Source organism: Gossypium arboreum, chromosome 11 (genome assembly GCF_025698485.1).
Source record: "Gossypium arboreum isolate Shixiya-1 chromosome 11, ASM2569848v2, whole genome shotgun sequence".
Taxonomy (NCBI): Eukaryota; Viridiplantae; Streptophyta; class Magnoliopsida; order Malvales; family Malvaceae; genus Gossypium; species Gossypium arboreum.
In genome coordinates, this window is record NC_069080.1 from 116,728,147 (window position 1) to 116,745,824 (window position 17,678).

General features: G+C 33.3%; 1 protein-coding gene across 1 annotated transcript; it reads left to right on the forward strand.

The window, feature by feature from the left end:
• Positions 1 to 13,023: 13,023 nt before the first annotated feature.
• On the forward strand, positions 13,024 to 16,206 carry LOC108471369 (receptor-like protein EIX2). The gene has a single exon (XM_017772999.2). It carries the CDS (start codon positions 13,162 to 13,164, stop codon positions 16,204 to 16,206), a length of 3,045 nt encoding a protein of 1,014 aa, XP_017628488.1. The 5' UTR covers positions 13,024 to 13,161.
• The last annotated feature ends 1,472 nt before the right edge of the window (positions 16,207 to 17,678 follow it).

A 17,678-nucleotide genomic window follows, 5' to 3' on the forward strand; every position in this document is an offset into this window, starting at 1 on the left:
CAAGATTTTGAATACGACATGGCTGGCTCAACTTCCCAACTATACGCCAAACGATTCCAACCCAACACACGCTTTTTGAATTGAAATTGAATCAACTTTTAGGGATGAATTTGTACTATCCCATATACCGGAGAGATAACGAATATCGAATTGCAAAATATTTATTGTGGGTTCATATCTCATGATTATTTTGTTGAAGCAGTAACCGGACTAAGGCTAAAAAGAGGTTTAGTCAATCATGAAAAGAATCATGCTTGAAAAAAATGGTTTAAATGAAATTGTGGAAAGTGGAAAAGAGGGGCTTGGAAGGCAAATAAGCCAAAAGAAAAAAAATTGAAACTACAGAATAGAACAGACACAATAAGGGAAAAAAAAAAGAATTTTGTTTAATTGCCAGGAGCCAAATGTGTGTTTAATTGGCTGTAGTCACTAGGTATTTATACACACTTCTAGTGCTAAAATTTAGCTAGATTTTTTCTAAATATTATCACTGAATAAATCAAAAAATTAAAAATCAAATTTAACTAGAGATTAAATTTAAACTAATTATAGAATTTTAACAATATAAAATCCTCGAATATTTATCCAACCACTTTTTTTTTTTAAATCTTCAACTCTTTAATCTTTATCCAACCATCTTTAAATCTTCAATCTTTCAATCAAGCTCTCCTCTTTAATTTTTATTCCAATTTAACCTATTTTTTGTAAGATTTTGAATTCAGCACACTAACTTCATTACTGATAAGAAAAACTCAAATTTACTAGCATTTTATTTGATAATTAGCCAAAAATAAATATATTAAAAATACAAATTTATCTTGCTATCAAATTCCCCCTACTTAGCTAGTGCTTGTCCTCAAGCATGATATCCACTAAAAATAACTCGTCAATCATTTTCAAAATCAAAACTCCTTTCCTAGTCAAGCATACTGCAAACAATTAGGTGAGTAAAAAATAAACAATTGCTAAACTCAATCAATAAGCATTTTATAAAATCTCGAACAATATGTCAAATTTAACTATTTTACTCGATTTAGGCTTAATCAAATATGCAAAACGATCATGTCCAATATATACTTTTATTTATATATTTTATTATTTTTTTCAAATGTAGTCAAGTCTTTTGTCGTAAAGTGATATGACAACCCAAGCACCTCACCCCGGTTACTCAACTTGACACGTTCTCTTTATTTATTTATTTTTTAACGAATTCGAGACATAATCAAACCTTTTAATGCGAAACGAGATGACAACCCAAGCAACTCATCCCAATTACTCAATTTCACATGTCCTTAATCGATTTATTTCTCCTTTCTTAAGGTAGCTCGGTTAGCGGAGTGTTATAAGTTTCGGTTTGTCACCAAACATTTTGACGCGAAATGAGATGACAATCCAAGCACCTCATCCCGGTTACTTATTTTGGTCACATTTTCAAATATTCACTCTTAACCAAGCTATTAGAAAATTTATTTATTTATTTAAACGAGTAATTCCACTAGGCAAGTCGAAAAGAGTAAACAATTTTCATGAAATATTGACTAGAGCATAACATTTTCAATTCTGCAAAATATTCATTGATCAATCAAACGATAGTTATTCATGATTCACCCACTTATTTAAATAAACTAAACATAAGAATTAGAGGTTTATTTCTGAAACGAATAAAGAAATTATTCTTAGCAAAACACATGCAAAGAAGAAAGTATGTCATGACCCCCCCACTTAGCCCACATTGCCCACAATGTGCAAAAAAAATAATAAAAGTTGAGGCAAAGTGTACTCCCCGTGTATATTTAATGAGTCGGAAGACGGTGTAAGTGACTGCTTTGTAGTATGTTGAGGATGCTTGAGATGTTGGCTTCCATTGTTCCAAGGCGAGCTTCAATGTGATGAAGTCGTTCATCTATAGTAGAAGGTGGTTGCTCCTCTTGTTCTCTAGTAGCCGGATTGCGTCTTCATCCATGCTCCTGGAAAATAACACGATCAAACAAATTAAAATAATACTTTATTTAATTCTCAAACTAAACTAGAATTTAAAATTAAATTAAATAAATAAAAATAAATGTGGGTTGCCTCTAATAAAGCTTTTTTGTTTAACATTGTTAGCTCGATGACCTAAAGATTTAGTCATTTGGCTCTTCGAAAAATAATTCTTCCCCCACGTGTACTTGAAAATTCTTGTAAAAGTGTTTTAACCTTTGACCATTGACTTTAAAACATTTCTCGGATTCCTCACTTTTAATTTCAATTGCGCCATGAGGAAATAGTTTAGTAATAACAAAACAACCAAACCATTTGGTTCAAAGTTTACCTGCAAAAATCCTCAGTGCAGGGTTGTAAAGTAACATTTTTTGACCAATTAAAAATTGTTTGCAAGATATTTTTTGGTCATGAAATGCCTAGGTTTTTTCTTTATAAATTTGGGCATTTTCATATGCGTCACATCGGATCTCTTTAAGCTCTTGAATGTTTAATTTTTGATAATTACCTACGGCGTCCAACTCCATGTTGCATCTTTTTACCGCCCAAAATATGAGTTCGTAGAGGGACATTTCTATGGGTCCCTTGTAAGCAGTGTGGTATGCCTACAATGCATCTTTTAAATGTAAGCTCTAGTCCTTTCGATCTGGTTTCATGGTCTTCTCGAAAATCGATTTTATTTCGCGGCTCAAAACTTTCGCTAGATCTTTTTTTGTGGGTGATAAGCCGTGGCCACACGTTGTGTCACCCCATACTTTTTCAATAGAGTATCAATTACCTTGTTGTAAAAATGAGTTCCTCGATCTCTGATTAATGCTCTTGGTATGCCAAACTTGGAAAAGATAGAGTTCACTAGAAAATTCACTACAGTTTTAGCGTTGGCATGACAGGTAGCTTTAACTTCTACCCATTTAGATATGTAATCTACAGCTAGAATAACGTAAACATTATTGAATGATAAAACAAACGGTCCCATGAAATCGATGCCCTATACATCAAAACTTTTGCATACATGTATAGGTGTTACGGGCATCTCATTCTTTCAACTGAAATTCCCCACTTTTTGGCATTTTTCGCAAGTTTTGTAAAATAAATAAGCATCACAAAATATGTGTGGCCAAAACAATACACATTCAAGAATCTTATATGCAGTGCGTTTAGGTCCGAAATGCCTTCCACAATCATAAGAATGAGAAAAAGATAGGATAAATTGTACGTCGATTTCTGTGACACATCGTCAAATTACTTGATCGTAATACTGTTTCTATAGGTATGGGTCATCCCAAATATAGTGTCGCGAGTACCTCTTGATTTTGTCTTTTTCATAACATGATAAGTTGGAAAACACAATACTTATAGTGAGGTAATTTACCATATCTACAAACCATGGGTAAATTGTCTGTGCTGATAGTAGATTTTCATCTGGTGAGTCATCTTTAAGAGCAGTGTCGTCTTTTGGAAAAGCAATTTGACTCAAATGATCAACTACTAATTTCTCACTTCCTTTCTTATTCTTAATCTCAAGATTGAATCCATCGAATCAGCCTAGGCTTTGCCTTCTTTTTTCTGATATTATATTTCAACGCTGCATGGTCAGAAAAACGATAACTTTAGTGCCTAATAAATATGGTCTAAATTTTTCCAAAGCAAAAACAATGACTAATTATTCTTTTTCAGTAGTTGAGTAATTTCTTTCAGCATCTAATGTTTTAGAGGTGTAAGATATGAAGTGGGGTTCTTTCCCAATTCTTTGCCCAAAGATAGCTCCTACACTTTGGTCGCTTACATTGTACATGAGCTCAAAAAGGTAATCCTAATTTGGTGGCTATACTATATGAGCTGAAACAAGCTTTTGTTTGAGAGTGTCGAACGCGTCTTTGAATGCTTGATCAAATTCGAACACTTTATCTTTTTGCAAGAGATTGTAGAGCGATCGCGAAATCTTAGAAAAGTCCTTAATAAAGTGCCTGTAAAAACTTGTATTACTAAGAAAAAAATGAATTTCCCTCACAGTTATGGGGTATGGAAGTGAGTTGATAACATCAATTTTGGCCTTATTGACCACGATCCTTTCAGCACAAACAATATGTCTTAAACTTAATCCTTTATTTACCATAAAATGACATTTTTCATAATTAAGAATTAGATTAAATTCTAGGCATTTTTCCAAAATTGTAACGAGGTTTGACAGATATTCATTGAAAGAATTATGATATACTGTGAAATCATCCATAAATACCTTAATTATTTTCTCAACATAGTCAAAAAATATACTTATCATACATTTTTGGAATGTGGCGGGCGCATTGCAAAGTCCAAATGACATCCGTCTATAGGCAAACATGCCAAAGAGACATGTAAACGTTGTTTTCTCTTGGTCCTTTGGTGCTATTGGAATTTGGAAAAAAACCTAAATAACCATCAAGACAACAATAATGAGTTTTTCCCGCTAAACGTTCTAATATTTGATAAATAAAAAAGAGTGAAAAGTGGTCTTTTTGAGTTAAAGAGTTCAATTTCCTGTAATCTATACAGACTCTCTACCTATTTTGGACTCGAGTGAGAACTAAAACTCCTATTGCATTTTGTATTACGGTCATACTAGTTTTCTTAGGTACCATATGAATTAGGCTAACCCAATTACTATCAGAAATTTGATAGATCATTCTGGCGTTTAGTAGCTTTTGAACTTCCTTTTTTGACAACCTCCATCATTGGCAGATTAAGGCATCTTTGAGATTCTTTCTTTAGGCTTGCGTTTTCTTCTATCAGTATTCTATGCATACAAGTTCAGGGACTTAACCCTTTTTATGTCGGTGATCATTCATCCGATTGCCCATTTGTAGTCTCTCAAGATTTGAATTAAATTCTCCTCTTCCAATCCTAAAAGTTTACTGGAAACTATTACTGGCAAAATGTTCTCATTACCTAGGTAGGCATACTTCAAGTGTTTCAGCAATGGTTTAAGCTCTATCTCTAGGGCCTGCAAAATAGAAGGCAATAATTTAGTTTTAGAAGGAGAAAGTTCAAAGTATTTATCTTGGCTTCTAGGAAATTGAGGAGTCTTCAATAGAATAATGGTTTCCCGAATCTGTTCTTTGAATGTCATTAACTCTTTCAATTTATTCATCGTTTTGAAGTCTAAACTCCTGCAAAATATTGTTTGTAACCCATCATCTTCATGATAGTCAAAATGAAATTTCGTTAATGGTTCAATAATATCAACACTAGAAATATTTGACATTGTGTTGGGTTGGCCCATCACCTCATAAACATTAAATTTTACCAATTCACCGTCGAATTCCATAGTGAGGGTTCCATTTCGAACATCAATGTTTGTACGTGTGGTACTTAGGAATGATCTCTCAAGTATAATATCAGAAGTATTTTTTGAGTGATCATCCTCTATATCGATGATGTAAAAGTCTGCAGGAAAAATGAGTCCATTTACCTTTACGAGGACATCTTCCAACACACCTTCTAGATATACACAGGACCTGTCTACTAATTGAATAATCACCCCTGTTTCTTCCAAAGGACCCAGTTTAGAAATTTAAAAATTGATAAAGAAAATACGTTAATAGATGCTCCCAAATCACAGATAACTTCCTTTATGCCAATATTTCCTATTTTGAAGGATATAGAAAACAAAACTTGGTCCTTACATTTAGGCGAGATTTTCCTTTGTAGCATTGCAGAAATGTTTTCTCCCACATTTACCCATTTGTTTCCTTGGAGTTTATTTTTTTCGGTGCACAATTCTTTAAAAAAAATTTACATAACATGGAACCTGTCTAACTGCATCAAGTACAAGAATATTAATTTCTACCTTTCAAAATGTCTCAAGGATTTCTCTCCCTTCTAGTTCCTTTTTAATTTGGATGAGCCTTCTAGGGAATGAGGGTGGTACAATGAATGGTTTTTGTGGTGTCAGCTCCATGGGAGCTGTTAGTTTGAATTTTTGTTCTCCTTGTTCAACATTGTGGTCACGACTCATATCGGGCACTAGTTCTGAATCTGTTCCATCTTTTACGGTCATAGCACTCGTATTTTGATATGGGTTCGGCTCAGTTCGAGATAGTAGTTTTCCTTGGTTCTCCAAACGACTAACTGTGAGTGCTAGTTTACTTATTTGCTGATCCATTTATTAGAAATGGGCTTTAGTCTTTTGTTGGAACTTTTCGGCTCTAACGACTAACCTCTCTACGTAGTTTCAAGAGATGACTTTGGAGGTTGATATTGTTGAGGTGGAGGTAGTCTTGGTAGATATGGTTGATTATATTGAGGTTTCGATCCATAGCTTAAACTTGGGTAGTCATTTCACTCTGCATTGTACGTGTTTGAATATGGATCATAACGCCTTTGAGGTGGTATTGGAAAGTTCCTAACGACATTTTCTTGTGTTATTGTATCCTTAAGTAAAATCAGACATGAGTCGGTAAGATGATCTAGCTTGGTACTAATCCTACACAACCGAGCTAGGTTTGTCTTTCCTACAAGCATATTTTTAACCACATTAGTAAGCTCATTAATCTTATTTACTAAGGAAGGATTACTTAGCTCATAAACCCTTATCGTAGGTTTTATAGATAGTCGATACTGTTGAAAATTCGCAACCATGGCTGAAATTAATTCTCTAGCTTTTTGAAGAGTCATGTTCACAAGTGCCCCTCTATCAGCTGTATCAATCATTTTCATTTCCACAGGGCGTAACCCCTCAAAGAAATACTGTAAGAGCAACTGTTCAGGCAGACCATGTTATGTGTAACTTGTGCACAACTTCTTGTATTGCTCTCAATATTCATAGAGTGACTCTGTTTCTTTTTGTTGTATTCCGACTATATTTCTTTTTAATTTGGCTACTCGAGCTGTTGGGAAAAACCTGTCAAGAAACAACCAAGACATATTAGTCCATGTATTAACAGATCCTAGAGGTAAATAAAACAACCATTCTCTAGTATAGTCGGTTAACGAAAAGGGAAAAGCTCAGAGTTTAATTTGATCCTCATTTACTCCTTCTGGTTTCATGTTTAAACAGACTATGTGGAATTCCTTCAGATAAGTGTAGGGGTTCTTGTTTTTGAAACCGTAAAAAGTAGGTAATAAATAAATTAATCCCAACTTTAACTCGAATGGTTTTCACCCGTTAGATAAATTATGCATAGTGGTTGTTGTTCATTTGGTGCAACAGCAAGTTGGCGTATAGTTTTATCTGCCATTTCGTCTAGTTTGTCGAATGAGAAAATATCTTTAGTGTAAAATCCTACCTCGAAGTTGGGATGTGGTCGTTTACCATGTCGAATATCTTCTCTTTGCAATGTTCGAGCGAACTTCTCTTTTTTTTCGATTCAGATTCTAGAGTCCCCGGTTCTAAACTAGTCATTAAGAAAACAAACAAAAATTAGAAAAAAAATTTCAGTCCTCAACAATGGCGCCAAAATTTGATGGGCGTTGAAACCAAAAATATAAATTCCTACGACAAAATAACACTAAATATTAGTATAGATCAGTAGGATAGAATCCACAGGGACTGGTTATCCAATTTCGCTTTTTCTCGCGACCATAATTATTGTTGTAGTCACAGTCGTGCCCACAACCTGTGCGTAGCAGTGCCGAAAAATGAAAAAGGGTTTTAGTTGATAAAGATAATAAAATAAATATGTAATGTAATAAAATGAAAAAAAAAATTGAAATTACAAAAAAAAAAGCAAATAAAATAAATGGGTAAATACAATATTTTAAAGCTTAGCCTTAGCCTCGATACACCCTGAACTTGAATCGATCCTTGAAAGAAGGTTTTTCCTTCCAACTGATAAGTTGGTTATAGTGATCGAGGACGCATCAAACCACCAACTTTTCCTTTTACAGCGGGTTTCGGTACTACCTGCAAATCTACCCTTGTCAAATTTCTAACTACGTGATGTTTGCCCGTAATTTAAGACTTTGACAACCTTGCGATCTGAAAAGCCCAACTTGAATCAATAACCTCAACTACGCGGGTCGTTTGAATTCGATCACTATCTCCCCTAATGGAATCCGACTAGCTTTTCCTACTTAAACACGCCAATTTGTTCGCGAGATTTTGAATACAACATGACTGACTCAACTTTCCAACTGTACGTCAAACGATTCCAACCCAACGTGCTCTTTTTGAATTGAAATTGAATCAACTTTAAGGGACAAATTTGTACTATCCCATATACCGGAGAGATAATGTATATCGAATTACAAAGTATTTAGTGTGGGTTCATATATCACAATTATTTCATCGAAGTGGTAACCTGACTAAGGCTAAAAAGGGGTTTAGTTAATCATGAAAAGAATCATGTTTGAAAAAAGTGATTTAAATGAAATTGTAGAAAGTGGAAAGGGGAGGGGGCTTGGAAGGTAAATAAGCTAAAAGAAAAAAAATTGAAATTGCAGAATAGAACAGACAGAAGAAGGAAAAAAGAAAGAAAGAATTTTATTTAATTTCCAAGAGCCATTTAATACCCTAAACCCGGTCTAGACGTCCAAACCAAGTTCAGAGAGTTACATCTCCAATACTAAAATTACTACTATCATAATGGAGTTGAAACGAACCATTCATCACATAGTATCCTTCACAACAATTAATTAAACACATAATCTTCACAAATACCATAACATCATAGAATACTGAAATCTTTAATAGTAATGCTTAAAAGAAAAATAAAAGCATGACTGAGCTCTCGCAGCACCGACCCGATCAAGACTGGGAACCACTTGAAATCCAATCAATAAAAAAATGAGTTGTGGACTCATTAATTTCGGTTCAGTTTCAGATCAGACAAGTTACATATATATGCAATTTCAGTTCATATATGGTATAGATCAAATTCAGATGCAACATTTCTATTTTCGTCTGTTATACATTGTCTTTGGCCATCCCAACACACCTTTATAGACATTTAATGTCTAACCAACCCTGCACACCTTTAGAGTGTTCATTGACACTTTCACAGAGACGTAGCCTGGCTTCTAGATTAAGTTGCGACAAGCGTTAGAATCAAAGTAGTACTCATTGTGGCGTAGCCACGATTTCAAAACAGACTTCTTTCCCCTTCACAATATCCCAACACATGCCAATGCAGAACACAAATGCCCTTAACATGTATTCAATCATTCTAACTCATTACACAATTAAACAGGATAGTTCGATATCAGAGTAAGTATTATAGTGTACTTATAATTATGTTACTCACAGATCAGTCTTAGAGTATCAGACAATTCTCATATAATCAAATTCAATTATCTGTACATTAAGGAAGCCAATACCAAGATTAAGTAACATTCACGGCCTCGAAACCAGCTTTTGGGACAGAACCCAGTCACATGCCCATGTGTCTTGCCAGTGTGGTTCTAAAGCATAAACAGTGAGTTACGCGACCTGGACACACGTCTGTGTCCTTGCCCGTGTGACTCACACGGCCTGGGTACACGCCCGTGTCCCTGCTCGTATGGTTTTATACCACAAACAGTAAGTTACACGGCCCAGACACATGCTCGTGTCAACCCTGCACCACTATGGCCACACACGGCCTAAACACACGCCCGTGTCCCTACTCGTGTGACCCTAAATAAGTAAACAGTGATTTACAAGGTTGAATCACACAGCTTCCCACAAGGCCGTGTGGCTCACACGGCTTGGTCACACGCTCGTGTGCTTGACTGTGTGGTGTCGACAGCCACCATTTTTCAGCGACCGAAACTTGCAAAAACTAAGATTTTCGATACGCACCTAGAGATATTTCGAAGAAACTACAACGTAAAAGATCCTCGAAGCCCAAAACAATCATTTAGTAACACAATTTAGCCATTTAATGAACAGATTTTTTCGATTAGTCACTTAATGCCTATGTCAAAAGTTTCGACACGAAACCTTCAACTGACCCATACCGAAACTTCAGCAACAATCACAAAGATTGTCTTATTGCTTTTCTTTGTTGTTAATACTCTCGCCTGATAGGTAAACAAATGATCGTTAATAAGAGATTCTCGTAACTCAGAAAAATACCCCATTCCAAGCAATTTACAAAGCAAAGAAACATCACAGAGATGGTCGTATTAACAGTTACTTACCTGATAGCCTTCTTTGCCAGTGGCTAACAACAAAATTTCCGTTAATCCCGTATTCGCCCGATACTCCTATTAACAAAATAATAAAAATGAAAAAAGAAGAAAAGAAGATAGAAAATGACCAAGAAGAATAATAAAAAAAATGAAGAAGAAGGAACTATCGTTATTTAATTTTCTAACTTCCAAGCAAATTTCTAGCATTTGACAAAAATATTTCCTTATGGGAAACCTTGGGGACTCAAACATGAGACCTAATAGAATACAGACAGATGCTTAACCAGTAAACCAACAAGCTCATTCTTGTCACAATTTCACACTAAATTGAACTTAACTGAGTAACGCGTGATTATGGGTTGATTTCAAAAACAACAAAACTTCTAACAATGCAACTCGAACTTCAAACCTTAAACACAAAAGCAAAGCACATAACCAAAGATACATAAATCTAATTACTGCAGATTTTCACAATTAATTTCTTAAAATTTTGGGGCGTTACAAGCCAAGTGCGTGTTTAATTTTCTGTAGCCACTAGGTATTTATACACACTTCTGACACTAAAATTTAGTTAGATTTTCCCTAAATATTATCACTAAATAAACCAAAATTTTAAGAATCAAATTTAAACTAATTACAAAATTTTAACAATATAAAAAATCCTCGAATCTTTATCCAACCATTTTTTTTAAAAAAATCTTCACCCTTTTATTCTTTATCCAACCATCTTTAAATCTTCAATCTTTCAATCAAGCCCTCCTGTTTGCTTTTTATTCCAATTTAGCCCCTTTTTGTAAGAGTTTGAATTCAACACACCAACTTCATTCCTGATAAGAAAACCTAAATTTAATAGCATTTTATTCGATAATTAGCCAAAAATAAATATATTAAAAATACGAATTTATCTTGCTATCAAATTCAAAATTTGATTTTTTTTTTCTGATTTTTTCGAATCAAATTGAATTTTTCTCACCCTTACATGTGGAGTTTAAAACTTCATTGACAATATACAAAATAATTTCTCCAATAATATTATACTTGATTGAAGTAATTTTTATATAAAATCAAATTATTCTTCAAAGATTATTTTTCGAAAAATTATTTAAGCTTTTCAAAAGACAAAATCAATTTAGATAAAAAAAAAACTTATTTTCCAATGATCTGAATTTTTATGGTCCTTGAAACTGCATTATTGGGCTAGGAGAAAAAATATAGGTTTCGACAATATCAACTCCTTTTAAGATAATGCTTAGAACTATCTATAACCCCTCCTCAACTCATAAATAAGAGGATAATGAGCTTCAACTCACTCGAACCCATGTCCTCCTATATTAACAACAATGCCTATGTCAATCGAGCTAAAGCTCAATCAACAAAAATCAACTTATTGAAACACCACTTATTATGTACTTTTAAAGGGTTTGGCACTCTAATATTTTTTTTATTTTTATATAATATTTTAAAAATAAAACAATTAAATACTAATAGAATATGACATTTGCACGATGTGGATGAAAAAAATTATGTAATAAATTTATAAAAATTGATATGAAAACTAAATATGACTTTGGTTAAAATGATAAAATTTAAGAAAGAAAGATTTTGAGCATTTGAGATCAAACCCCATCATATTCATGTAATTTTCTAAAATTGTATGTAAAAGATAAAAATACCCTTGAATTTATATTTGTTGTTTTATAAAAATTTTAAACTTTTGATAATTTCACAACTAATTAGAATCCTATTGAAAGTACATCAATTCAATGATTTGTGTATGTAATATGTATTTTAATAAAGCTCAATATAAGTATTTGTGTGTGTAATATTTAAATATAAAATTGTCCCTCTTAGTAAAGTCATCTACAAGATTCAAACTTGGGTTTAGAGGTGTAAATGAACAGAACGTCCGATGATCTGTTCGTATAACGTTCTTTTATGTTCGTTTATTAAGCTAAATAAACGGGTATGAACAAAATTTTTATGTTTGTTTAATAAACGAACAAACACAAACAGAGGTGTGCTTGGTTTGTTTATGTTCACGAACAAGCTCATTCATTGGCTCGTTTATAAGCTCTTTTATTGACTCATTTATTTATTAATGATGTTTTCTTATAAAAATATAGAGCTGTAAATGAACAGAGCATTCGATGAACATGTTCGTGTATATGTGTGTGTATTTATTTATTGTTTGTTTATTATTTATTAACATTGTTCGAGAACATGTTCAATTATATGTTCATGAATATGTTCGTGAACATGTTCGCTTAAGTTAAATGAACATGTTCATGAACATTAAACAAACGAACATGAACACACATAATCTTAAATAAACGAACATGAACAAAAATTTGAAATTCTTAATGAACACAAACTGAACATGAACAAACTTAAAAATAAACAGATGAACATGAACATATGTTTATTCGTTCAAGCTCGGTTCATTTACAGCCCCACTTGGATTCTCCTTTTGGGAGTGCAATGTGTCTTACCATTATGACTAACCATTTGTTGATAGAAATTTTTTTATCTTAAAAATTTTATTAGAAAGAAAAGGTTTAATCTAAATCTCTAAATAAATATGTTTTTTTTGAAAACTCCAAATAAACATTCAAATGTATAGAATTGAAGCTGAAGCTACTTTAATCTATCAAAATATGAAAATAATATTAGCAATGTATTTTTCTTCTTTTAACTTACCATATATATAAGGAAGAAAATAAACAGACTATAAATCCTTTTTAACGAAAACTGAAGGTGTAAACAGACTATAAATCCATGTCCTTTTACCATATTTTTGTTTTACCTTACTCTAATTTTAATTTTCTTTCTCTCTTAATTAAAATGGACATGCCGTGGGAGAGGGGCTTACTCCATTGACTTATACTTGACTTGACCTCCTTGTCAAGTTTATTTCTATTAGTCAAAACAATGGAACACCAAACTTTTAACGCAATTAGACAATTCGCTTGAAGTGAGTCAATTGTATGCTTCTTGTGGAAATTTAGGGAGTTGGAGAATATTTTCATTTTAGCTTGCTGTCTATATATACTTGGAGTTGCTAGCAATGGTTGCTACTAAGACATTACAACCATGAGAACTGTTACAATCTCCTTACTTCCACTTTTTCTTGTCATTACGACTTTCTGTTTTGGTTTTTGCAATGGCAATGCCAACGTGCTTTGCATTGAAAGTGAGAGAGAAGCCCTTTTGAAGTTCAAGAATGATCTCATTGATCCTTCAAACAAGCTATCTTCTTGGGTTGAAGGTGGTGATTGCTGTGAATGGATTGGTGTCTTCTGCCATAACTTAACAGGCCACGTCCACAAACTACACTTGGCTGCTCCTTCTTCACCTCCAAGTGATGATGCATCACTTGCTGAAATGGAAGATTACGAAAGATCAAAGCTAGGAGGCAAAATAAATCCTTCTTTGCTCGAGTTGAAGCATCTCAGCATCCTAGACTTGAGCAATAACAATTTTAGCACGCAAACCCTGGAGTTTTTCGGTTTATTGGGGAGTTTAACATATCTTGACCTCTCTCAAGCACAATTCCAGGGAGAAATTCCTCACAGCCTAGGGAATCTCTCAAAGTTGCATTATCTTGATCTTCGAGGTGATAATTGGTGGCCGAAGGATCTCGAAGCGAAAAGTCTTCAATGGGTTTCCGTACTTTTTTCCTTGCAGTACCTTGATTTGAGTCATGTGGATCTTAGTGAAGCAACTGATTGGTTACAGGTAACGTTCAAACATCCTTCTTTGTTAGAGTTGCACTTGTCAGATTGCGATTTAGCAGATGATTCCTCTCCCATCAGTGTTAACTCTTCAAAATCACTAGCTGTTCTTGATCTTTCTTGGAACTTCAACTACTTATCTTCAATTCCTATGTCGATATTCAGTCTTCATGGTCTTGTGTCCATTGATCTTGCTTCCAGCTCTTTGAAAGGCCCAATTCCAGACTACTTCGGGAACATCTCGTTTCTTGAAGTTCTTGATCTTAGTTTCAACAAATTCAATTCATCCATACCTGACTCCTTGTATAGTTTAAACCATCTTCGATTCCTTAGTCTTAGTTTTAATTACTTAGTAGGTAAAATTTCGAGTGCCATCGGAAACTTAAGCTCTCTTATTCGCCTTGATCTTTCGTATAATATGCTGGAGGGAAGATTACCAACCTCTTTGGAAGATCTTTGCAATTTGAAGGAGGTGAATTTGTCATATAATAAAATTGATCAAGACATATCAGAAATCCTACACAGTCTGTCCAGATGTAGTTTGAATTGCCTAGAGTCACTGAATTTGGGAATTAACCACCTTTCTGGCCTTTTACCTGATAAAGTCGGGCAATTTAAGAATTTAGCTTACCTGTCCCTTGCTCAAAACAACATTTCTGGTCCAATACCTATGTCCATAGGAGAGTTATCATGTTTGAAGTCTATTGATGTTTCTGAAAATCAATTAAATGGTACATTTCCTCCAAGTTTTGGACAATTAGCCAATTTAGAAACTCTAAGTTTTGGGCATAATATGCTGGAAGGAGTTGTATCAGAAACCTACTTTTCTAATCTCACGAGGTTGACAACTTTGTTGGCATCCGGAAACATGTTGAGGTTTGAACCAAACTCAAGCTGGGTTCCCTCGTTTCAATGTGAAACTATCGAATTACATCGATGGCATCTTGGCCCAAAGTTTCCCCAGTGGTTAAAGTTCCAAAAGAAATTGTCCGGTTTAGATATTTCTCATGCAGGAATTTCAGATGTCATACCAACTTGGTTTTTGAATATTTCTGCTCAATTTAAATATGTAAATCTTTCCTCTAATCAACTTATTGGAGAGATTCCATACATGAATGTACGAGAGACTCTTGACTTGAGTTCAAACCGATTGACAGGTCCATTGCCAAGAGTATTCCCAACCTTAGAAGATTTAATTTTGTCAAATAATTCATTTTTAGGATTCCTTTCTGAATTTGTTTGCAACTCATCAGAACAGAGATGGATGAGAATTCTTGACATTGATACAAATATTCTCTCCGGAGAAATTCCAGATTGTTGGAATCATTGGCAGCAAGTGACATACTTAAATTTGAGAAACAACAATTTGACAGGGAAAATCCCACTTTCTTTGGGGTATAAAAATCTACAAGTGCTAAACCTTCGAAGCAATAGCATGTCTGGGGAGTTACCATACACATTGCAAAATAGTACGAGTTTGATCATTCTTGATCTTAGTGAAAATTATTTCAGTGGAGGTATACCGGAATGGATTGGTGACAAGCTCTCAAATCTTGTAGTTCTAAGTCTCCGCTCAAATAATTTTGATGGCCATATTCCTCATAAAATTTGTGCTGGTCACTCTCTTCAGAACTTGGACCTTTCTCAGAACAACATTTCAGGAGCTATTCCAAAATGTTTTAATAATTTTAGTGCAATGGCAACAAAAAACAAAAGCTCTGGCGACCTTGAGATTTGGACTACTTTCCAGAGTAATGTATTTCATTTGAGCGCATTATTGGTGCTGAAGGGACGAGAGGATGAATACAGTACCACATTAGGACTTGTTACCAGCATAGATCTTTCAGTTAACAGTCTCACAGGAGAGATCCCCAAAGAAATTGGAAACCTCATCGGACTACGGTCATTAAATTTGTCAAGGAATCTCTTAATAGGAAATATACCAGACATCGTTGGCAAGTTGGAGTTACTGGAGTCTCTTGATTTGTCAATGAATAGACTGCATGGTGAAATCCCTTCAAGTTTCTCTAATTTGAATTTCTTGAATCACTTCAACGTGTCCTACAACAACTTGACAGGACAAATCCCAACGAGCACTCAGCTTCAAAGCTTTGAAAACTCTTCTTACATGAGCAATCATCTTTGTGGTCCTCCGGTCATAAACAACTGCAGCACAAATGGTGTTCCAACTGATGTTACAAATAATGGAGGTAGCAATGAAGGAAGTAATGGGCGGTCTAAAGTGAATTGGCTTTATGTAAGCATAGTTCTTGGCTTTGTAATGGGATTCTGGGCTGTAGTTGCTCCTCTTTGTTTCATTAGGTCTTGGAGGCATGCATATTATCAGAAGCTGGACAATGTTGGTAATAAGCTGTATGTGTTTTGGGCTACTAGGCGCATGTAGTTAGATGTAAAAAAAATGTATAACTAATGTTTGTATGTGTTTGCAGTTAATTATATAGGATTATGATATCAAATTTATCAAACAACACATTTTAAAGGAAATTACATGAATAAATTGATGTAAACCTTTGACTTTAGATTTAATTGATTCATGCATTTCTTTTTGCAAGAATAAATGGAATTTACAGTTTGTATAAATTTTTTCAGGATGAAAGTTTGTTTTGACTCTTAATTGTATTTCATTAATAAAGATGTGATTGAGTTAAAGAGTGCAATTTCATAAGTTTTGTTGGGTGAAAATTATGTATTTAGGGATGGATTGTATTTCGATTTTTTTATTGAAAAAAAATGGATAAATTAGTTTTTGTGTTTCGGAATGTGTAAATTAGTTCATCCATAAAATTTTTTCTATTAAAGGATGATGTGGACATGCTGAAATTTATTTTTATGGGTAAGCTATAAAAATGGTCATCCAACTATGCCTTTTGTTCTATTTTGGTCACTCAACTATTACTTTTTTTGATTTAATCACTATTTTTTTTTGAAATTAAATATTTTAGTCTTCCTGAGTTTATGTGGGCTTTTTTTATTGGTCTAATAACAAAATTAGCCCTCTAATATCTACACATTCTATCAATTTGATCTTAAATATAAAAATTCAACAAATTTAGCTCTCAATATTTACCAAATTTGTCATTTTAATTCTAATTCTAAAAAATTAATAAATTTGACCTCAACATTTACAAAATATATCAATTTAGTCTTAATTCTAATTTAAAAAAATCATTTTAACCCTTTATAACCCATCAACTAACCCACGTGATATATTAAAATAAGAAAAAGAGTCTCTTGCAAAAAAAAAAAACTCTAAAAAGTCGGGATAAACCACAAAAAAATTTAAGATCCAAAAGAAAATAAAAGCATTAAAAATGTTGTTTGTTTGGGTAGTAATGCAACAAATTATTCCAGATAAGTTCTGAATCAACTGATTTGATTTAGTATGATGTCTAAATTATAGTAAAAGAAATTGTTATAAGTGACTTGAAAGAGTGTACTCTTTTTCTTATTTTAACATCTAACATAGGTTAACCAATGGGTTATAAAAGGCTAACAATGAATTTTTAAATATATATATATATTATTTTTACAATTAGGACTAAATTGATATATTTTGTAAATGTTAAGGGTAAGTTTATTGAATTTTTAGAATTAGAACTAAAATGAAAAATTTTGTAAACAATGAGGGCTAAATTTATTGAATTTTTATATTTAGGATAAAATTAATAGAATATGTAAATATTAGAGGGCTAATTTTATTACTACACCAATAAAAAAGGCCACATAAGATCAAAGTAACTAAAATATTTAATTTTGAAAAGTTTAGTGACTAAATCGAAAAAATAAATAGTTGGATAACTAAAATAGAACAAAAGACATAATTAGATGATCATTTTTATAGTTAACCCATATAAA

What these genes read in the sequence shown, in the direction of transcription:
- LOC108471369 (XM_017772999.2), top strand. Translation starts at nt 13,162, where the DNA reads ATGAGAACTGTTACAATCTCCTTACTTCCACTTTTTCTTGTCATTACG.